Source organism: Poecilia latipinna, unplaced genomic scaffold, assembly GCF_001443285.1.
Source record: "Poecilia latipinna isolate Pla-1442-1.1 unplaced genomic scaffold, P_latipinna-1.0 Scaffold75, whole genome shotgun sequence".
NCBI classification, from domain to species: Eukaryota; Metazoa; Chordata; class Actinopteri; order Cyprinodontiformes; family Poeciliidae; genus Poecilia; species Poecilia latipinna.
In genome coordinates, this window is record NW_015112691.1 from 517768 (window position 1) to 539753 (window position 21986).

General features: G+C 36.5%; 4 protein-coding genes and 1 long non-coding RNA gene across 11 annotated transcripts in view; 1 reads left to right on the forward strand and 4 right to left on the reverse strand.

Moving 5' to 3' along the window:
• The window catches only part of eps15l1b (epidermal growth factor receptor pathway substrate 15-like 1b), a 31712-nt gene extending 25839 nt beyond the window's left edge, over positions 1 to 5873 (reverse strand). For all 6 annotated transcript variants that reach the window (XM_015017104.1, XM_015017112.1, XM_015017097.1 and 3 more), the window contains exons 1-11: positions 5790 to 5873; positions 5359 to 5400; positions 5172 to 5261; positions 5032 to 5079; positions 4839 to 4934; positions 4097 to 4156; positions 3887 to 4012; positions 3743 to 3802; positions 3367 to 3666; positions 1780 to 1937; positions 672 to 837 (exon numbers count right to left, since the gene is read on the reverse strand). In XM_015017104.1, coding sequence (XP_014872590.1) covers positions 672 to 837; positions 1780 to 1937; positions 3367 to 3666; positions 3743 to 3802; positions 3887 to 4012; positions 4097 to 4156; positions 4839 to 4934; positions 5032 to 5079; positions 5172 to 5261; positions 5359 to 5400; positions 5790 to 5816 — 1173 coding nt within the window. In that variant the 5' untranslated portion in view covers positions 5817 to 5873. The remainder of the gene's footprint in view (positions 1 to 671; positions 838 to 1779; positions 1938 to 3366; positions 3667 to 3742; positions 3803 to 3886; positions 4013 to 4096; positions 4157 to 4838; positions 4935 to 5031; positions 5080 to 5171; positions 5262 to 5358; positions 5401 to 5789) is intronic.
• A 2652-nt stretch (positions 5874 to 8525) lies between these two features.
• Positions 8526 to 12590, reverse strand: calr3b (calreticulin 3b). The gene is made up of 9 exons (XM_015017156.1): positions 12382 to 12590; positions 11978 to 12079; positions 11145 to 11348; positions 10537 to 10631; positions 10234 to 10443; positions 10030 to 10143; positions 9599 to 9742; positions 9423 to 9515; positions 8526 to 8776 (listed from the first exon to the last, which is right to left on the reverse strand). The coding sequence occupies exons 1-9, from the start codon at positions 12467 to 12469 to the stop codon at positions 8579 to 8581; spliced, it is 1248 nt and encodes a 415-aa protein (XP_014872642.1). The 5' UTR covers positions 12470 to 12590; the 3' UTR covers positions 8526 to 8578.
• A 671-nt stretch (positions 12591 to 13261) lies between these two features.
• LOC106936268 (excitatory amino acid transporter 1-like) lies at positions 13262 to 18479 on the reverse strand. Its single transcript, XM_015017147.1, has 11 exons — positions 18352 to 18479; positions 17990 to 18185; positions 17760 to 17897; positions 17217 to 17424; positions 17090 to 17132; positions 16938 to 17007; positions 16630 to 16795; positions 16136 to 16369; positions 15863 to 16057; positions 15319 to 15453; positions 13262 to 15170 (listed from the first exon to the last, which is right to left on the reverse strand). The coding sequence occupies exons 2-11, from the start codon at positions 18177 to 18179 to the stop codon at positions 15008 to 15010; spliced, it is 1542 nt and encodes a 513-aa protein (XP_014872633.1). The 5' UTR covers positions 18180 to 18185; positions 18352 to 18479; the 3' UTR covers positions 13262 to 15007.
• On the forward strand, positions 15110 to 15911 carry LOC106936308 (uncharacterized). Of its 2 annotated transcripts, XR_001422106.1 has the most exons (3): positions 15110 to 15201; positions 15328 to 15472; positions 15839 to 15911. It is a non-coding gene; the product is annotated as an uncharacterized LOC106936308 (long non-coding RNA). The 2 variants fall into 2 exon arrangements; XR_001422107.1 differs by lacking the exon at positions 15839 to 15911 and having other exon boundaries at positions 15328 to 15508.
• A 933-nt stretch (positions 18480 to 19412) lies between the features above and the next one.
• On the reverse strand, positions 19413 to 21975 carry LOC106936284 (excitatory amino acid transporter 1-like). The gene is made up of 5 exons (XM_015017166.1): positions 21823 to 21975; positions 21302 to 21535; positions 21029 to 21223; positions 19831 to 19965; positions 19413 to 19655 (listed from the first exon to the last, which is right to left on the reverse strand). Exons 1-5 carry the CDS (start codon positions 21903 to 21905, stop codon positions 19529 to 19531), a joined length of 774 nt encoding a protein of 257 aa, XP_014872652.1. The 5' UTR covers positions 21906 to 21975; the 3' UTR covers positions 19413 to 19528.
• Between the last annotated feature and the right edge of the window lie 11 nt (positions 21976 to 21986).

The following is a 21986-nucleotide window of genomic DNA, read 5'->3' on the forward strand; positions in this document are numbered from 1 at the left end:
AAAATTATGCCCCGCCTCTTCCGTGACAACTCTCACACATTCAAAAAGAGTCTTAGTACTGTGTGTGTGTGTGTTCAACTTTAGTCTTGTGTATGTGAGAGATAAACGTCTGTGTGTGTGAGCGAGCTGATAGTGTATGTGAGCGAGAAAGTTAACGTTTGTGTGTGTGTGACATTTTAGTAGTATGTATACGCAATTTGAGTATTTTTTGAGTGTGCGTGGCTATTTTTTTGGAGTATGCGAGAGTTTTTGGTAGTGTGTGAGAGACAAAACGTAAATTTTGTCCTAAACGGCCCCTCATACTTTTCCCTTCACAATTATGCACCAATTTGCGTTGGTCTATCACGAACAAACCCTACGAAATATATTGATGTTTGTGGTTGTTATGGGACAAAATCTGAAAAGTTCAAGAGAAGTTAAAAGAATAGAATATGCAACATGCCGTTGCAGTAGAGAAACGGATATTTAAAGGAATTAATTTGATTTTTAAAGCAGATTTGTACAAGAATAAAAAGCATATTTGACAACATTTGCACCCCAAAGAAGTTTCAAAATCCAACAGATGGGCCTGATCAAAACTTAAACCATCAACTGATAAATACTTTAGCTAGCCCAAACTGAAAAGATGCAGAGTGACTTAAAGAAGAGCTGAAGATGGAGTCGGGACTCACGAGGCCCAACGCTGACGCTGCCGTCCTCTCTGACGGGGGGATCATGTCTGCAGTGAGAGTAGAGGGAGGGTCGATGCCTTTTGTCACCTTCTGCTGGATGAAATGCATGGCCAGAGCAAACTGCTCCGGGGTCAGTTTGCCTGTCTGCTTTGTGTCAGCGAGTCCCCTGTAGAAAACAAGACAGTTTTTCCTTTTAAAAGAGAAAAACACGGCAGCTTCTGAGAATTAATACCAGCATCGCTCGCTGGTTAAGACTCTGCTTTAAGACGGTTTAAAATTCCTAAATTAAACAACGGGGAAAGATTCAACATATTCTGAAGGTAACAGAGATCATGAAGAAAAGTTCTGACAGTAAAATTAAGCATAAAGTTATGAGGTCAAAGACCTTAGCATCAACAAAAGCTGCTATCGCTTGTTATGTCCTCTGTATCAAAATGTTCAGTTAACTGAACAGTTTTCCTGCAGAACAAATGTTTTATTTTACACTTTAAAAATTAAAAGTATCTGCAAATATATTAAGGTTTAAACAAGTAATGTTTAAACATTGCTTATAGATATCATTATAAAATAGACTTATTTTATACTGAAGGAAGAAAATCCTTTAATTTTGAACTTAAAAAATTAAGTAAAATTCAGCTTGTAATTTCATCAAATTTAGAAATAATTATCTTTAATCAGTAGCAAAATTGTTGACAATGACTATTAATACAAATGAAACAATTTAAAATTATGGAATACCGAGGACCATTTTCTTAGCCACATGGTCTCATTTATTTTGCTGAATTTTACTAAATAGATAAAAAAAATAAATCAACAGATTGGATTTTTCTAAACTTCATCAGTGTGGTGTTATTCTTCAACAATCAAAGTTTATTTTATTTTAAGGCTTTTCACACCTTTACTAGAAGCACTAAAAATAATGTTGATGTGTTTACAAAGTTGTTTAAGGCCAAATTAAAACTCCTTAAATCCAGATTTCTGGATATTCTGTTGCCTTAATATATCTAATAAAATATTCCATGCACATTTTAAAAGAATATCAGAGTGTGATTTGCTTTTCAAGCCGCTATAAACGTCTGAAAGACCATTTGCATTGACCAAATCTCACCAGATCTGCGCCAGCATGGTCTGAGAGAGGTTGGACTGCATGAAGATCTCAATGATCTCAGTGCCGGTGATGAAGCCGTCCCCATCAGAGTCCGTTTTCTTAAAAAGCTCCCTATATTTTTCTCTGTCGGCCACCGGTACCACCCAGTTCACTGCAGCCTGGAGGGAGCGAAAGACAACAAAAAACAAAGTGTAGTGTAATATAAATAGGAAGGTTTAAAAAATAAAATAAAATAAAATAAAATAGTATTTATGTTTGTGGTGCATTTAATCCCCAGAGAATCCGCAGACTTACAGCGCCTTGTAAACGTTTTCAAATCCTTGAGATTTTTCACATTCTGTCGCATTACAGCTTCAAAAATAAACATGGTTTGACGTGACAGCAGAAAAAGCTGTCCAATCAATTACGTTTAAAGCCTTTTGCTACTTTAATGTCAATCTAGTTCAAGTGTACATTTTAAAGTTTAATGCCTGCTGCATCTACACTGAAAGAATTATAAACTATTCATGATTTTTCTTAGAGTTACAATGGCAACGTTACCTTCAACAACATTTTGTTTGAGACGAATCTAAAAAATTTGCAGATAAACATTAATGCAAGCAAGTCCCAACTATTCTGATAAAGCCACTTGCTTCCCTTTCAAGGGAACCTGTTTCTCAGAAAGTCACGGGTGAAAAAAATCCCTGCAGGAGAAACAAACTGCCCCACATACAATGCGCTCAACAATGTGGTAGAGCAAGTCCTACTGTTGGTAACAGTGAAGTTAATACATGAAATACTAGTCACTCCAAAAGTCAAAGCGCAGAAACTGTAACACGTATTTAATGTGGAGCTTTTAAAAAAAAATCTGAATAGAACTAACCAATGCAGCAAGCAGAGCATCTTTTATTTTCCAAAAATAAAACATATGATGAATAATATTTTCAAGTATCTCCAAATTTAAGAAGAAAAATTACACTGAAGAGCAAGTTATTTATGACTTAACACTTTGGCTATTCTTTATAAAGATTCAATATAAAGTTTTCCTCATAATGATATACAAAAGGAAGGAGATACAATGCAAATTTTATATCAGATTTAATACGAAACAGTCAAACTCTGTCTGATGCACCAACTATAGGTGGGCATTTATCGTATCGTTTATCATTTACAGTGATACATTTTTTATAAGATGTCACAATAAAGTCCAATTAATGTTTAAAAAACAGGATTGTTACTTTTACTATTTTTTTCACTGTTTGTTCAGTGCGAATATCAATAAATGTCAACAAATGTGAAAACATCATTAAAAGCAATAACTCTGTTCAATTTAGTGATAAATATCACACTTCATTATGCGACTGTCGTCCTAAAGTAGTGTAATATGAATAGGAAGGTTTTAAAAAAATAGTATTTATGTTTGTGGTGCTATAATTGCTGTGCCATGCAGTCACAGCCAGATAATTGCCTAATAAAGTAGTGATAAATAGTTATTATTGTTATCACGATACTACCACAAAATATTGTGATAAAACTCTAAGTCCACCCGTAGCTCTAACAATGATTGCATTGGTGGAGAAAGAAAAGAGCAGTTTTATGTCGACGTACCGCTGGAGTGGATGCTGAGCTGGATTTAAAGGAGTGTTTTGGAGACAAGGTGACAGCGCTGGGGCTGAGGGCCGAAACGCCACCCAGAGCAGATGCAGCGCTCCCCATAGGAGGAGTGGCGCTCCTCAGAGAAGGAGAGCTCCGCAGAGCGGCCGGGCCGGATCCGAGGCCGGGCAAAACGGCCACAGCGCCGGGAAGAGCAGGCGCAGATTTCTTTCTTTTGGAAGGTGGGATAAGAGAAGGAGGCAGGCTGCTTGGGACAGGCTCCTTCTCCATGGTGCGATAAACGAGATGCAGGGCCTGGAACATGATAAACATCATCTATGTTACATTTCTCTTTAGGGAACTGTAAAAAATGAAAAGGATCTACGCATACCACTATGAATTCCTCTTTGTCCAAATGTCCATCTTTGTCCACGTCACTAAGGTCCCAAATCTATAGTCAAAGAATAATTATCAAGATCTGATTCCTTTGAAAAGTTAAACAACAGCACAGTGTTGAATAGTGAGTTTGCATTACCTTTCCCAACACATCCAGAGGTAGCTTGGAGTTTATCAAAACAGGTCGGACCTTGTCACCGGAGAGGAGACCTTTCACAGGGGACAGACTTTCAAAAATCGCCTCGAACTTCCCTTTTTCATCAGGCTAGGAGAGAATGAAAACATTCAGATGACAAGCTTGTCCATTTATTCTTCTTGAGAGAAGTCTTGTAAATGTGTTTTGGCTCACCCTAACTGCCCAGTCAGATGTTGTTGATGATGCAGTTACTAACGGGCTGTCAGTGTCTCTCTGGAAAAGACAGGAGACAATATGAGGATGCAGTAATATCCATGTGGACAGGAGGGGAAAAACCGTATGGAAAACTGGTATGAAAGTTCTTAAAATAAAAAAAGAAAATCTTTATAAGCTGTTAGATATTTTAGTCAAAGTTCCTACAGTCCTTTTATAAGACTTTCTCTGCCATAAAATGAATAATCAGAGTTTTCTCCAGTTGTATGGAGCATATACTAAAAGTGAAAACTCTTCTTTTCACCAGATATTACATTTTTCCCTTTCTTATGAAAAAAAAGCTGCATTGAAATACTTCTTGTCACAAAGTCAATATGAATCATTGACAAACCGCCAATTGCTTTTATAAAAGAAGCTCTGCTTTAAACCTCAGCTGGAAATACTCTATAAAATGCAGAAAAGTAAAAACATACAACACAGGAGTAGTTAAAGATTATGGCCACCATTATTATACTTTTACTAATAAGTTTATCTGTTATAATAAAAGCAATTACATGATTAAAAAATAAATATAAATTGTAACTCCTGAAAACGTCGTCATCATACCGTGACAATCTCGTATCGTGCCTAATTACCTTTTAGAGACAATAAAACCCACTAATTGTTTTCCCAAAAGATTGCAGAGGTATTTTAATCCCATCAGATCAACAGCAGCTAGAGATAAAGTAATTTGAACACTCACAAATTTTGGCACAGCTACATTTTGGTTGAGGTTGTTAAGGCTGATGTCATTTCCACCCTGTGCTGATGCCACCAGTCTCATCGCAATGAAGAAACCCTACAAAAGAGGAACAAAGAGGAACAAATCTGGTGCTTTCTGCATACATCAGCATCCAACCAACAAAGTAGCTCTATGGAAAGAATGACTGAGATACCCTTTTATCCAAATAGCCTTTTCTATCAGAATCTGCCAAATCCCATATCTGAAAAAGTGAAAATAATAATAAAAAAATATTATTAGATGGGATTTACTGAATACATTTAGAGTCAACATGTCAATCAGTTCAAGACCCACTTTTCCAAGTGTATTGTCTGATAACCCAGACTTTTTAAGAAACTGAGCTGCATCGCCTGCTGATATTTTGCCTGTGTTTGCTGGATCAAGCTGCACAAAAATCAGAACAGTTAAATATTAGATTATTTATAACATTTAGGAGCCATGAAGAGTTGAACGAGAAAATGCCGGTAACAAAAACTCTTACCTGTCTGTAATAATTTTCAAATGCTGCGTTTCCATTCGATAACTGTAAAAGAACGAAAAGAATGACAGGTAAAAATGTCAACTGTCAACACGCACTAGTTAAGTTAACTCAGAATGTAGATTGGTGCTAAATAAGCAAAACATTTAACACGTAATTAATAAACAACACATTTCTACAAGAAAACAGCTTTAATTTTTATGTAGGTACGTTTAATTTTCACCGAAACGTACAATTAACCCATCACAACTCTACCTAGCTAACTATGTTTACTCAGTGGATAACGAAAACTCGCTAATTCGGTTTAACTGACACATACTTAATACGGCTTATGGCGTCGTGACGTGAAAATAGCACACATAAAAAACGTCACTGTTATTTGATAACCACGGACATTAAAAATGTAAGACTTTCTTTATCTTGTTTGACGTTACCTGACTGAGGGTCATGAGCGCCGCCATATTTCCTGGTGTGTGTCGTGAACGCGCGCCGCGCACACGCCCATAAGGGGCGCGAGCGGCTTTAGAACACCGGCGAGGGGCGTGTTTCCGGGAATGTGACGTCATCAACAAAAGGCAGGAGAGCAGTGTTTTTTGTTTGTTTTATCTGTGTGGTTTCTTTTAAACCTGTACCTGCAAGGCCCTGTAGTGACACCGATATTAATTGTACAGTTGGTGGCTATTAGTTTATGTTACTTTGAATTGTGTTGTGTTGTTTGTTAATTTTTTTTGTTGTTGTTGCTGTTTATTCATGTCGTTTTCAACTTTTCGTTAACTTTTTAACTTTTATGCGTCACACTCAGTAGACTGCATCTTTTTAATTTCGTTGTCCCTATGTAAACGTGACAATAACAACAAAGAATTCACTGATTGATTGATGTTATTTCATCTGTTGATGATGTTAATGGTTTGAAGTATGTCTGTGAAAAATGTACCTTGTTAAGAAAGAACGAGAATATGATGCTTATTAAGATGCAATCAAAATAAACATTGCAGTGTTCTTTTGTTGTTGTTTTGTTTAAATAAAAGTGCAGGTTTAGGCCAAAGAATAAGGGGAGAAATGTGTGGTTGCCCTTAAATTGTATCAAAGAGCTTTAGTTATATTTTGACAAAAATATTTCTCTTTGAAGATGTGACAAACATAATGTGGGGGAAACATGTTAGTATTTATGGTGTGGGCCACTGTGACACAATATTGTTGTCCACAATAAACATGTTGCAGTCCCCATTGGAAACACAAAATTATTACATTGTTCTAAAACAAATTTAGTAAATTAAATGAAAAATATAGCTATTTGAAGCTAAAATTATGTTAAATTGAAGGCAAAAATGTCTGTAATGGTAAATTTATTTGAAAATATGATGAAAAGCTGAGGTAAATTTTGTTGAACTTGAAGGCGTTAGTCTATAAATTCAAATATATTCAAAATCAAATCTATGTAATTTTTATTGGCTTACTGCCAAATTATATCAATCAGTCCCTCCAGTTTCTTGGGAATTATCATGGAAATTTATGCAAAAATAAACAACTCCCCACATTTTTTGGGAGTTAATTAGATTTTTCTCAAAAACTGTCAAACAGCTGCCTTAGCCTTAAATGATGTCAGATTATAGTTCATGATATATGCAGCGAGTAATAAAAAGTTGCATTTACTGTCATAAATAAGCACAAATATTTCCAGAGATTAGTACCACAAACACTGATTTTTATTGTAAAAAAAATAGCAAAAAGAATCACAAAATCCTAGAAGGACTGAAAAGATGTTCAATAATATTTAATTTTAAGAATTCATTGACATTTTAACAGTTTGTGAACAGGTTTTATCAATACATTCTGGCACAGAATCAAAGAATATTCATGATAGAATGGCCTAGTCAAAGTACAAACCTAAATTCAATTGAGAATCTGTGGCAATGCTTTAACATTGCTGCTCTTTAATATAAATAAATCTAAAAAAAAAATCTTAAAATAAAAAAAGGAAAGCCAACAAATTTCACTGTGTAGATGTAAAAACCTGCTTCATAAGTGTTGGATAAATATGACGTTAAAAAAATACTCCACACTTTTAAAATACTTTGTTTTGATCTTTAACAAAAAAAGTCCACAAAAACTCATTGAAGTGTGTAGTTTCAAAATGTCAAAGCATCTGAGTTGTTATATGTAGACACTACAGGAGTAAATGAATATTACTGAAATACAAAAACTGCTTTGCAAAAGGCTTGCTATGCAAACAGTCATTCAGTTTGCAGGATTTCATGCATTTAATTTAGACACTCCTTTACATAATGGTACCCCACATAGGGCTTATATGGACAGTTTAGTGCTACAGAAGTTGAATCATTAGCAAGAAAACCATAAATAAACTGAAATGAGCCACTTCCAAATTAAAGTCATGTGCTTGTGCAGCATAAATAAATGAGGAGACAGGAAAAGTATTATTCTTTTAATAAAACCTTTGGCATCAATCACATTCTGTCCGGTAAAACCTGTGTGTGTGTGTGTGTGTGTGTGTGTTACCCTTGTGTGAGCAGCACCGGCACGTAAGCATCTGTTTGTCCAGACTTTCAGGATTAAACTGCACATCCCGTCACGCAACAATTCAGAAAAACCTTGCTGAGAAATAAAAAAAAAATGTACTCACAGGACTTTTTTTATATATATAATTTCATTCACCTCTCAAGAACGAAGAGTAAAAGGTTACAGTCAGTGCCATAGAAACAACCAAAAAATAAATTATTTTTTTTTCCTTTTTTTGATTAGGTTTGAATCTGATTTGTTTCATCTAGAAAAAAAATAAAATAAAAAAAGACAGATGTTGGTGACTTTTGAAGAACTTTTATAGTAACCACCTGAGAACCCCGTCAGAAACCGAGATGGCTCGATCAAGAAAATCAAGAAAAACAGCAGATGTCAGTGCCGACCGAATGTGTCGCTAACAAAATGAGGAATGGAGTTTGTTGGTCAGAAACCACAGAATCATTTCAGCAGTTCAAGGGAACCATGACAAAAAAAAAAAAAAAAAAAAAAAAAAACCAAAACCCCCACAAACCCCCCCAACACACCCCCTCCCCATGTTTTCTACTTCAAACGTTAGGTTGTGTCCAGACCTCAGGGAAAAGGATGCACAGCAGCCACAACACCCCTGGAATGACGGGACAGTTTCTGGGGAGGAAGGGGCTGAAATTCTTTTTTTTTTAGATAAATCTGTTTTAGCTACACCGTCTCAAAGCTCATCTTTGGGCTTTGACTCGTCGTCTTCATTTTCTGTATGAGTCTCGTCCTTTGCATCTTCATCCTCCTCTTCGTCCTCTTCCACCTCGTCGTCGTCTTCATCGCCCTCAGTGGCTTGCTCTTTGTTCTTCTCCTCTTCCTCTTTTCGCTTCACCTCATCCTGCTCTTGCTTCATTTTCTTCTCCGGTTCCTGAGAAAAAGGTTGCAACAATCAGACAATGCTTCTTGTTGGGTCAAAGGTCACAAATACTTCTTTTTTTTTTTTTTAGATTAGTAAGTAGTACAACAAAATTAATGGTGCAGCTCTGCTTAGGGTATTTATAAACAGTCAAAACGCAGATTTGACTGTTTTAAAGAGACTGTAGTAAAGATTTTTACTACTTCCATTTTTTAAAATTCTTTCCTTTACATTTTTTAATTTAATCATTTCTGATTGGCCATTACACCTTCATTGAGTTTTAACATTTCATTTTTATACATCCTATTTGGTCTATTACCAACATATGACATTTTAGAAGCATCTTTCTTGTTTTTTCTCCCCAAACATTTCAATTCAGCTACCATATTTCTCCATTTTTATTATAATCATTAAATAGTAAAACTATTTGTATTTATTATATTTTTTTAAATTGAGTACTTCCCTCAAATTAGATTTTTCTTAAATTATAAATCTTGCTTTATTTTTATTTTCAAGTACAATAGATAATTTTACTTGTTTTATTTTTACTGTTTTAAAATCATTACCATCATTTATAATTATTGCTACTCATTAAAAAGGATTAATTTGTTAAAATTTTATTTAATAAACTCTCACATCTCACAAACTACCATCATACCTTCGTCACGCCCCACGTCTCCTTCCCGATTTCTTCAGCTTCCTTCACGTCGTCGGTGATCAAAAAGTTGTCAAAGATCGTACCAGATTTCACCTAAGAGGCAGGTACAAAATGTTACACTGTTCTTGGTATTTTGTTTCTGCAACAACAACTTGGCAACATAACCGTCTCCTCACCTGCCAAAGGTCAAGGCCAAGAACGCCGATGTTGTCGAACTTGTAGATGGTGGAGTCGGGACTGTAGTCGGGATTGTCAATTTCAGGATGAACCCAGACTCCCTTGTAGTTGGGGTTGTCGATCTGTTTGGGTTTCCACTCTCCCTGAAAAAAACAAAATGGTGTCAAACAGGAACATCAGCATAACATCCGATTAAAGAGAGAAACCAATCAGGCTTTTGGTTTCTTGAGGTCTGAAACTGGTTCACATTTGTTGGAATCAATCGAAAATGAAGGAATTTATGGAATTTGAAAGCTCTTTTAAAAAAAAAAAAAAAAAAAAAGCAAAAAACAAACATAGTTCTATATTTGATGGCCAATAAAGGGAAAACAGATCCAGTCCAACCTCTGATCTATCTCTGTTTGATCGTTTCTGTGTAAATGTGGCCTACTTTGTACTCTGGGTTGGGGATCATCGGTGGCTCCCATTCTCCATCCATGTCTTCATCCCAGTCTTCAGGCTTCTTAGCATCAGGATCAGGAATGTTTTCAGGTTTATCCCAGTCCTAAAAACAAAACCGAACAATTTAAAGTTTCAAGTAACAATGGAAAGAACATTAAAAAACAAGGTGGAGCAGAGGATTAGGTTCTCTCACCTCGGGTTTTGTGTCATCGGCGTCGTCGATCTTGGGGCGGTCATCCCAGTCTTCTGGTTTCTTGGCTTCGGGATCCTTAATTTTCTTGGGAGGCAGGAAGTCCCAGTCTTCCTCCAGACTGCCAGATTCCACTTTCTCGTTGTCGATCTTCACCTCATAGGTCTGATCTGGGTTCAGGATCAGCGTGTACAGGTGGGTCAGCTCATCGTCCTGGAAGGAAACAAAGAGGAAACGGTTGAGTTGAGCTTCTTGTGCAACACACGATGGCACCGTGGAAGGTAAATCTTTAAAACAAAATGTTACCTTGCACTTAATCTCCTTCTTGATCAAGTGATTCTTGCCCTTGTAGTTAAAGATGACGTGGACTTTCTTGGTGCTGTAGCCACAGATGTCAGGGCCTAGATCAAACGAACATGGTTAACATAAACAACACTTAAAACTATGAGCAGTAAATCTTCATAGCTTACAGAACATGATTTATTTTTTACCATTTCTATTCTAGTTATATCTACCAGTTTACAGAATAAAAAAGCAATAATTCCTATTATTTTGTTTTATTGCTGAAGTATTTCTTATTATATCATACATTTTTCTTTCTCTACATATTTTTGTAATTTAAGCCACCATTAACAAATGTTACAACCACTAATGTATTCCTTTTTCTACCATTAATCTTTATGAATAACATAATAGTAGATTTTATTCATAATGTTCTTTACATCTTGAGATTTTAAAAGGCTTTAAAGAAATGGCTATTAATTTATACTATTATCATAATATTACTAATATGCAAATTTTATCAAAATTTTTCCTTGTTTACTCTTCACTTTACTCGATTTTAATTACTGCCATTTTTATAAGATATATATTCCTACTTTTATTGTTATTTTAATTTTTTATTATTTTTTTACCAAACATGATGTAGTATGAGGATTCCCCATGCATTTCAGTCTGCTCCAAGTCAGCAGGGAAGACCTTCACGTAGCCGCCACCACAGTCGATCTTCTGCTCATGCTTGACCGTAAACTGAATGACCAAAGACTTCCCCTCGTTGCTGAACGGGTCGAAGCTGGCAGAGACGGCGTAGAAGCGGGCATCTTGGCTCGTCTGCAGACCTGAAATGGAAAAACTATACATTTCAGTAGTGCAAAAAAACCTGTTATAGTTAATTATAGTTAAAAAGATGCTTCAATTGATAGACTGCTTCTGCACAACCTCTCTTAAAATAGCTTATTTGCTATTGCATGTTTGTGTAAAGTTTCAGGCGTTACAATTTATAATGTAAAGTAAATACACCCTCAAAGTCCTATTTACTATCTAAATGTAAATCTGCCACTCTGCTACAGCAGTAAATATAATATTTAAACTAAATAATTTTTGCAAATCAATTAAACATTTATTCCAAGAAAAAGGCTTAATTTATCAAAGATTGTTTGCGACGTTTATTCTTTGAAATCCTATACTTAAGTTGAGCTTGGTGACATCATAAAGGTTATTTTAAATGCAAATTTGTTTTGACATGCAACTCTATTGGACAATTGACATTTTAATGGTAAGATAAGGACTAAAAAATAAACCTGTTGAAGAATAAGGATGTAAAAGACAAGTTTCTCTTTCACTTTAAAAAAAAAAACCAAAAGTGGAACAGTCATAAGCTCTGAAGCATATGTAATTAACATGAGCCCTTATATGTACGCTAGTATTAACCAATAAACATCTGTTTGGGCTAAATGATGTGAATTACCTTTGTCTTTTTCAGCATCTCCATAGAAGTTTCCAGCAGTCAGTTTCCACTCTCCATAGTCAGACTTGTGCTTGGAGTTAACCCAGCGACTTCTCCATTCATCTGTCCGAAGAAGAAGCAGCAGCAATTTGACCGTTAATGACTTTGTAGAAATACATCAAATTCAAGCCCTGATTCTTAACTCTAGTAATCAGTTGCACAGTAATTATTACCAGTTAGTTTCAGAACATGTGGGCGACGAAAAACCTCACATTTGCAAGATTTGCGAGCTAAAAAGGAAATTTAGCTAACACAAATTAACATTAATCACATCACTAAAACAGATTTGTAACCTATCACCCCGAATGATAGATGTCACAACTGTGTCGTAAATTTAAAATAACCTGGGTCAGAGTGAGACTTACCACCGTCCAGAAACTCCTCCCGAAAATAAACCTTAGCGTGAGCGCAGTAGACTGCAAATATTACCACAACTAAACCTAAAAGCTTCATTTTTCTCCTTTCAGCTTCACGTCCCGCTGCTCACAGAGGCACCTCCGGGCTAAACAGCAAGTTTGTGGAAGAAGGAAGAGAAGGGAATATTTTAGAGTGGCTACGGCGAACAGATGGCTGCCTCTGATTGGACAGCGGGTTGGTGTGTCTGGACCAATCACGGTGGACCACGAAAACACAGGAACCAGTGTCGAATGAAGCTAGATCAGCTGACCGTTTTATGTTCTGTTGCCATAATGGGAATTATCCAGTAGGGGGTGCTAAACGAGACCTCGTGTACCAGTCTGTTTTGGATTCATGTCGCATTTTGCATATCAGGTCAGGCACTTTCTACGTTTAACAATGACTTTTTCCACTATTGTTATTATTAGAATTAACTCTACCCTTTCTCTCTCTATCTCTCTTTTCTCTTTCTTTTTAAAAGATTTAAAAAAAAATCAGATTTTCCCGTTTAATACAGTTAGTTATTATAACTAAAAATAAATTAGCTTTTCGTTTCTTGTGGTTTAACTTAAATTCAGCTAAAAAGATAAGATACGATAAGATACTTAATTTAGTATATCAACAATGATACTTTTATGAAGGAACAAACTGTTTCATCCAAATTTGTATTAATTTTTAGGACAAATTTAACAAATTTACCACATAAATGCACACCTTATCTTATCTTTTTTGTCTAGTTTCTATTGTGCAATGAGGCCAACCTTATCTACTCTGTCAGTAAACACCAGGCTGATATTCTTCACATTCTATTGCTGTATTAAAGATTACCCAGTGGAGGGCGCCATATTAATCAACAAGATTACAATCTTTTATTGCCATAGTGAAAATTATCCACAAGATGGTGCCAGTATCACCTAAACAAAAAGTTTGGTCCGCTCAATAAATTCTGAGACAAACTCTTCACTTTAAAAATCAAAAATGTGGACAGAATAAACTTCACAAGAGTCCACTAGCAACCAGCAGTGCAGAAGATTACAACCTTTGTGCCTGTAAAATCTAATCGCTGTTGTTTTTTACACATCATGACATTAATAAACAACATATGCTGGTTTTAGCAAAGGAAAACTGTGAAAAAAATGGGGTCGTCTTTTTTAATTGAGGTTGTGAATAAAACAAGTGGTGATATATGGCAACTAACAAAATCCAGAGATGTTGTTCTAAAATTAATCCAAAAATCAGGCTTGGCAGTTGATCAACAAGGGTATACAAAGGTCTTAGAAATGAAGTTATCTTCTTCCTTGATATCATTAAACAGGCAAAGGCATCACCAAAAAGTTCTGGCAATTATTTTGACAATATATATAAAAAATAAATCTTGAACAACAATATTTAAGATTGGTGGGACAGAAAGCCTAGAGGTTAACCACTTTAATTTTTCTGTGAAACCACTTCACATGTTTTAAAGAGAAGAGTAAATTTACTGCATCTGATTCAGTTTGACTTGAAAGCAAGTCCCTAATCAAACTACATGTCGTCATTTTGTTGAAAAAAATATATTACTAAGAACAAAGAAGGAACTGTTAGTACACATGCCCTTCGTGCTACAACACTTTCATACTCTATAAGATGGTAGAGTATGCATAAAAACTAAAGTCAGCGTGTTTGGAATAGCTTTCTGATGGGCCCATTTGCTACCTTGTGGTAGTAGGGGAGTGCCACAGGGATCACTAGTGGGGTCACTGCTGTTCAGTTTGTAGAAATTATAATTGATGGTTTGTGTGAGCAAGGTAAGTTAATCATATACACAACACAAATATTGTTTAAATCACCATGTCTCATGCTGAAAGATGGTTGCAATGGATTGCAAAGTTACATGGTCGTTTACACTCCCAACCTTCAGAGTAAACAACCACTTTAGGTAAATATGTTGGAGATATTTACCTGAAGGCTGCAAAGTTAAGGTGTGGCTCAAGCAACATTCAAAGACCTACTATATTTAAATACCGAATGTTTGTGAATAGAGACAGAAATATTATGCTGTTCAATGCGATGTGTGATATTAAAACAAGGAGCAGGAAGGTTAAACCCAGTAAGCTTTCAACACTACTCTATTTATTTTGAAGCTCTGTTGGTCATTGTATTTCTCCTTAACTAGGCGGACTAAAACCAAAAGTAAACAAACCAAAATAACAAGCCACAAAGTAAGCATCTGTATTGGTTTAGCCATAGAACCAGTCTGGTGGGGAAAAAAAAACCTTTGTAGGATGATCAAGATGTTTTGTAGGATGAAGGCAAGGAGTAATGTCACTTGGAGGGAACTTTTAATGAGTTTAGCTGCTTCAATATACTGAAAGAATAAGTTGCTTAGTAGTTTTTGTTTTAGCCTGACAATCTTTGAGGTCCCGCAGTGCAATCTATTGAGTCTTACAAGAAGAGTGATCTCTGTGTTTCCCTCTGGAGTTTCTCCTACACAAACCATAAGATACAAAAAGAAACAAAATGGCCTTGTCTCTGTATTCTGTCAATGCAATTTCGTAATTTTGTATCTCATTATGTTACTCAACATCGGAAGGGTTTTTTCTTCTTTCAGGCAACTCATTCCATTTTGATGCTGATGCTCTTGGAGGGTGGATTTTCTTCCAACACCAGATTTGTTTCTGCAGGACTGGATGTCTGTAGTTCATGTCTGGAGAGATGCTGCACCACTCCGACACCAATGCAGTCACCAAGTACATTGGCAGCAGTCCTTAAACGATCCCTATCAACAAAAAGACAGTAACATCTGAGAGGTTAGGAACTATTTTCCAGCTCATAACCTCAGATTTTCTTGTGTTTTATCTCATGTTTTTTGTATTTCATTTTGCAAATGTGTCTATTTTTACCTAACACCCTAAAATTATACTTACAAAATCCAGTCGACCATGAGGAGCAGTGATATGTCTTCAGTGGGCAGTCCTGTCGAGCTCAACACAATCAGCATGGATACCATGCCAGCCTGTGGGATACCAGCTGCACCTGTGCTTGCTGCTGTAACAACCAAACTGAACAAAATAAAGCAGTGTAAGAGCAACACTGAATAAATCAACATCACATTAATTAACTCAGGACCTTAGTTTTCTTTCAGTTATGCTTCTAACCCTGTTAAACATCTGATCTGGAAATGTGTAAAAGGGTTTTATTTTAACAATACTATAGATGTGAAGTTTGTCGAAATTTGTTTAATTTGTTTATTCTTTGAATTGATTTTGTTTAGTCATTTATTGACATTTATTGATGTTTTAAGTTGGTGTTTTGATGTTTTACAAATGGCAGCAGTTTCGTGTAGACTTGGCATGAATTTAGGAGATTGTCTAGTGAATGACACCAACATATTCCTCAGTTTAATACTTTCTGTTGATGTATAATTGCTTTTGCATGGCACTGCAGGTCAACAAATTCCCTTCAAAGTACCTGAGAACGATAATCTGTCCGACATTGAAGTCCATGTCGTTGACCTGGGCTATGAATAAAGCTGCCACTGCTTCATAGAGGGCGGCACCGTCCATGTTCATAGTGGCACCTACAGGCAGCATGAAGCGCGTCACCTGTTTGTCCATCTTCAGATTTTCCTCCATACAACGAAGAGTAACAGGCAAGGTTGCAGAACTATTAAAAAGCAAATGAGATTTGAAGTTATGCTTTGAAGTGATTCATTTTTGATTGTTTGCGGTAAATATTTTTAACCTGGATGAAGTCCCAAAGGCCGTGCTGAGAGCCTGGAGGATTCCTCCATAAAACCTCAAGGGATTCTTCCTTGTGACGATAACATAGATGAGCGGCAGCGTGACGCAGCCGTGGATGATCAGCCCAGTGACCACAGTGAGAGTGTACATGCCAACATCACGACCTATTTCTGCTGCGTCCGTCATTTTAACAACCTGCCCAGCCAGCAGGAAGATGATTCCCACTGGAGAATACCTGTTATGAAGAGAGGCGTAATTAAAATGGAGATGCAATTACTTTTCCAAATAGTAGATTGGGACACAGATAAAATCCTTAAAAAGTAAGCATATTTCCACCAAATCATACACTCATGCAGGCTAGCAATTTTAGCTGTCTGAGTCAATTTAAGTTTGATAGGAAGATACAAAGATAATTCAAAATTATGTAAAAGTTTAATAGGAACAAATAAATACTGAAACAGTTCAACTGGTTCATCGATAGTCTTCCCTTCTTACCAGATAGCTATGCTCACAAGACGCATAATGGCTTTATTCATGCAGTTGAATAAATCCCTGAGAGGTTTCCCCTCTGACCCCATGCTGCTCAGGATGAGGCCAAAGGCGACAGAAAACACCAACAAACCCACAACATTGATGCCGTCTGAGGTTCCTGCTGTTGGTGCTAAACAGCAGATAAAACAATCCAAATAAACAACGCAATCAGAAAATAACAATTCATATAATAGCAACAAGGACAACAGCAGACTAAGAAGAGTATGGCAGGACAAAAATGATAACAGATTTATAACAAAAAAAAGACTCACCATTTGTTGATATATTTGTGGCTCCTATTGGATTTCCTGATGAATTACTGCTGGGATTAACTGTTAAATACTATTTAAAAAGCATAGCATCAAAATGTTAGTACTTTACAATTGTTTGATTGTGAGAAAACAAAACAATTGCACCGGCTTACTTTTCTGAAACAAGCTTCCACCAGATTTGAGGGAAACATGTTTCTATGAAATACATAATCATAGAATCATTTTTTATTTAAAATATAAAGTGACAAAAATGTATCTCCACATGACTTTTGTGCAGACCTGATCAGATCCAGGAAAGCATCCACACTGTGCACAGCCTCTGTTTTACCCGGAGACGACTCGGACGTGTGCCTGGATGATTTCCCCGGCTTGATGACAACCGCCAGGAAAATGCCAGTGAACGCAGCAACAACAGTAGTAACCAAGTAGTAGATGAAGGTCCAAAGCCCAATTTTTCCAAAATCTTTTCTGTCAACATTTGAGATGCCTGAAATTTAAAGCGGAAAAGTGGGTAAGACATTTTTGTCATTCTTTATAGATCATCAAATTTTGATTTCAGACAAAAATGACCAGAGATACTACAAAAAATATACAAGTTATTATTGGTCCAATCTTCTTGACAGAACTGGTTTATATCAGCCACATTGGTGAATTTTAAAACTTTAGCTGCCTGTTGAATATCCAGACCTGGGTAATGTCTGGTGAAATTGAACTAAAAAGCTAATTGATGATTTTACATGTAAGATGAACATAAAACCAATGTGGCTTTATTAGTCAAACTGTTTGCTATAGCCAAACTAAAAGCCAAAAAGTTGATCTGACCTGCAATTACACTTGAAACGACAAGAGGAAGCACCATCATCTGCAGCATTCTCAGCAGCAGCTCTCCAGGAAAAGTTAGATATGTTATTTCTCTCTCAGACATGTTAATGTGTCGCAGAGCAAAGCCCAGTCCAATCCCTTAGAGACACAGACATATATACAGTTTTCTGTCAAAGAAAAAGTTTAAAGAAGTTAAGAGAAAATACAACATAAAACTGTCAACTTCTTACCGAAAGCAACAGCAGCCATTGTGAGAAGGACGAAGGCATTCCTCTTGAGGAAAATCCAAATATTAAATCCATTCCTAATTGATCCTACTTCATCTAAGGTCTGAGAACATCTTTCGTTTTTCTCATTGTCTTCGGGTTTAGCAACCTCCACCAACTCTACCTCCGACATGTTCTCAGAGTTTGGAAGCATTGATATCTACGCTATTGCAGAAACATAGAGAAAATGAATGATGAACAGTTTTGCCTGGTGCTTCAATGAATAAATTATTGTTCAAAAGCTGAAACACAATGAGCTGCAGTTTAAAACAAGATATTTACATTTTCCTTCAAGTGTTTCCACTTAAAAGGCTAAACAGTCTTACCAGCTTGAGTTTAGAAATCCTTGATAAAATGAAGCTTTCTCGGACTGAAGAAGCGATTCAGCTTGACTTGTACATCTAATTTTGAGAAACAAAGAAAACAGTCTTGGCCAGCTCTGCTGTTACAGTCTAATGAATATTAGCTGCCACGGAGGTAATAAGTGAAAGATATACATTCAAAGAGAACCGCCTTACTCCCTTCTCAGCATAGTTAATGCTAAAAACCACAAAAATGTCTGAGAAGGAAAAAATACTTACATTCTTTGAATTGTGTTATGCTGTAAAGACTTGGTACAAGATTATATTTTAACAGTGACAGGTTCAAAGTCCATTTGTTTTGTACTTGGACTTATTACACAGAACAAGTTTTACGTTAACAGAGGTCTGATTTGTTCTGTGCTTTGTGAAAGTACTTTTGTTGCAGATTGTTATCTTATTATAAACCTCAATGCATTTTATTGGGCAAAGTTGCTTCATGAAACATGATTGTATCTGTTTCTCCTCTGTATTTGAATCCTCCTCTACAAACAGGCTTATCTTTTTATGGTTAAGGTGATAATTGTGTGGTGCAGCTGTTAAATTGAAATGTTTTTGGATGATTTTTAAACTTTTGTTGAAATTTTTTTTATAGTATTTGCAGATTCACTCAGTTCAGTTTTGTTTCTTAGCATTTTTGATTACAGCTAAAGCTAACTCATAAATTTTAAACATGTTGATGAAAGCCTTTTATTTGATTGTTGACCTTTTGTCCACTTCTAACCACTATAAATTTTTCCTCTGGTTCAGCAAAGAATTGGTTTCTCATTTAGTTAGTGGATCATTAACATCAGTTTCCCCTCTACATTGGTGAGGAGGAGGTTAGAGTAGAGACGCCGTTCTTTTGAAAAAATAAAAATAAAAACAACCGGTTCATTTTCACGCATCTGATTTGGACATCTCCTCCTCCACAAGAAAAGAAAAGACTTAGAAATATTAGTTTTGTGAGAGAAGGTCTTTACTTTTGGTTTTAATTTTTCTGTCATAAAACCATCAGAAGCATGAGCAAAACAATAACATCAAAAACAAAATAAAGCCTCCTTTCCAACAGATTTGTCTTTATTTTCTTAACACTCAAATTTTCTAATCTCATGATTTTAATTCCAACAGAAACTCAACACATGAATTTCTTTCATTTTGGTAATTAGACTCTTGGAGATGGGTTTGTCGCTGCAGGACTGGATTTCTGCAGTTTGTGTCTGGACAGATGCTGCACCACACCGACACCGATGCAGTCACCCAGGACGTTGGTGGCAGTTCGTACGCGGTCCCTGTCAAGATGAAATCTGGCGTTAGAAATGCAGCCCAGAGCCATGATTCTGCTGTTGATTTTCATAGCATTTTTAGTTATTTTAACTGCGAGATGTTTTCTTCTTTGGAGTATGTATTTATTTTATTTAATATTTACATTTTCAAGCTAACAAATGCATGAACTGGTTTACTTACACAATCCAGTCGACCATGAGGAGCAGGGATACGTCTTCAGTAGGCAGCCCAGTCGAGCTCAGTACAATCAGCATGGAGACCATCCCAGCCTGTGGGATACCAGCTGACCCAGTGCTTACTGCTGTCACAATCAGACTGAATCAAGTGAAAAAATTTAATAAGTAAAAGTTGCTTATATGGTTTGGTCACTACTTCCAACATGACAAAATCACCGTACACCAAAAATTGAACATAAAAGTGAAAGGAAAGTTATTCATGTTTCTTAATATTAATTGGAAAACTTGCATGTATTCTGATAATTTAATTTGCCTTCAACACTCCATACACCTGGAATAAACTGTTATGACTGTTAACTAGAATGACTGTATCTAAAGCCCAGGATATCATCAAACTGAGAATTGCAGTCAAAACTTGAAAATTCAGGGGAATCTGACTGAGCCACAGCTGTTTTGCAAGGACTGTAAAAAGTAAAAAGAGAGCTTTTTCTACATGCAGGATCCATTTTAATGTTTGTTTGTCACTCAAAGGTGATATATTATGCTTCCTTGCACAGGTTAGGATAGCTCTATGGTCTATACAAAAGATGTTCATTAAATTTTTTTTGCACAAAATCATTCTTAAATAATGAGATTTTAGTCTGCTCAGTTCTGCCTACTCAGAGGTGTTTTTAGAATGAGAAGTTTTAGGGCTTTTAAATCCAAATAAGTTGCTGCTGGCCACGCTCCCCAATTCAACATTTACGCATGAAAACGACTGCAAACAGATGTGCAATTATACAACCATGTATGTTTAAAAAGCAGAAGTAGAGCCTCCTGCACAACCAACAAGAAGCAAGGGGTTTTCTGGATTGTAAACAAAAAAACACTTGTCTTTTCCAGCAGGCATTGTACAGCGCATCCAGTGGTAAAACAAACTGACCAAATGTGCTGGAGCTCTGCTTGTTTTGCGAGGTGACAGGATGGGCTTCTCTGGGGTTGCTAGGTAACGGGCAGTGCCTGCTGATTTGTGACATGACAGCTCATTTTCCATATACTAACAAACATGAACTTATTGCCTAGTGAAAGTATAAAAACATTCAAAATGTGAGTTTTGCTAAATTGGTCCCCTTTAAAGTTCCAATAAAACATATTGAAGTTTTTGGTTGAAATGTCGAAAAAGTGGAAAGGGAATAAATACTTGTGCAAGGGGTTGAAGGTACCTGAGAACGATAATCTGTCCGACATTGAAGTCCATGTCGTTGACCTGGGCTATGAATAAAGCTGCCACTGCTTCATAGAGGGCGGCACCGTCCATGTTCATAGTGGCACCTACAGGCAGCATGAAGCGCGTCACCTGTTTGTCCATCTTCAGATTTTCCTCCATACAACGAAGAGTAACAGGCAAGGTTGCAGAACTATTAAAAAGCAAATGAGATTTGAAGTTATGCTTTGAAGTGATTCATTTTTGATTGTTTGCGGTAAATATTTTTAACCTGGATGAAGTCCCAAAGGCCGTGCTGAGAGCCTGGAGGATTCCTCCATAAAACCTCAAGGGATTCTTCCTTGTGACGATAACATAGATGAGCGGCAGCGTGACGCAGCCGTGGATGATCAGCCCAGTGACCACAGTGAGAGTGTACATGCCAACATCACGACCTATTTCTGCTGCGTCCGTCATTTTAACAACCTGCCCAGCCAGCAGGAAGATGATTCCCACTGGAGAATACCTGTTATGAAGAGAGACGTAATTAAAATGGAGATGCAATGTCAAATACTTACCAGCAGACGGAGCCAAAAATAAATATTCAAGCTTATGGGAGACGATAAGCATTTTGCATTTTCCTGTAAGTCACACTATAGATGAATGCCTTATGTCATGCAATCTTAAAGTAAAGTTCATTAGGAAGATATATTGAAAACAATGAGCAAACAACATTATAGAAATATCAGAAACTCCGGCATATAAAACAAAAACAGATAAATCAGCAGGTTTAAATGAGTCTTCCCTTCTTACCAGATAGCTATGCTAACAAGACGCATAATGGCTTTATTCATGCAGTTGATTAAATCCCTCAGAGGTTTCCCCTCTGACCCCATACTGCTCAGGACAAGGCCAAAGGCGACGGAGAACACCAACAGACCCACAATATTGATGCCGTCTGAGGTTCCTGCTGTTGG

Bases quoted from the DNA above. Each gene is read 5' to 3' on its own strand.
- LOC106936268 (XM_015017147.1), bottom strand. From the start codon at position 18,179: ATGCTTCCAAACTCTGAGAACATGTCGGAGGTAGAGTTGGTGGAGGTT. The intron at 17,133-17,216 runs GTCTGCACAAAA...TGTATTTCATAG, and splicing joins GCTTTCCTGGATCTGATCAG to AAACATGTTTCCCTCAAATC. The intron at 16,058-16,135 runs GTTAAAAATATT...GCTTTTTAATAG, and splicing joins GCCTTTGGGACTTCATCCAG to TTCTGCAACCTTGCCTGTTA.
- LOC106936284 (XM_015017166.1), bottom strand. From the start codon at position 21,905: ATGGGGTCAGAGGGGAAACCTCTGAGGGATTTAATCAACTGCATGAAT. The intron at 19,966-21,028 runs GTACCTTCAACC...CACTTGATTCAG, and splicing joins GGACAGATTATCGTTCTCAG to TCTGATTGTGACAGCAGTAA. The intron at 19,656-19,830 runs GTAAGTAAACCA...TCATCTTGACAG, and splicing joins CTCATGGTCGACTGGATTGT to GGACCGCGTACGAACTGCCA.
- calr3b (XM_015017156.1), bottom strand. From the start codon at position 12,469: ATGAAGCTTTTAGGTTTAGTTGTGGTAATATTTGCAGTCTACTGCGCT. The intron at 11,349-11,977 runs GTAATTCACATC...TTTCCATTTCAG, and splicing joins AGATGCTGAAAAAGACAAAG to GTCTGCAGACGAGCCAAGAT. The intron at 10,632-11,144 runs GTAAAAAAATAA...CGTTTGATCTAG, and splicing joins CTCATACTACATCATGTTTG to GCCCTGACATCTGTGGCTAC.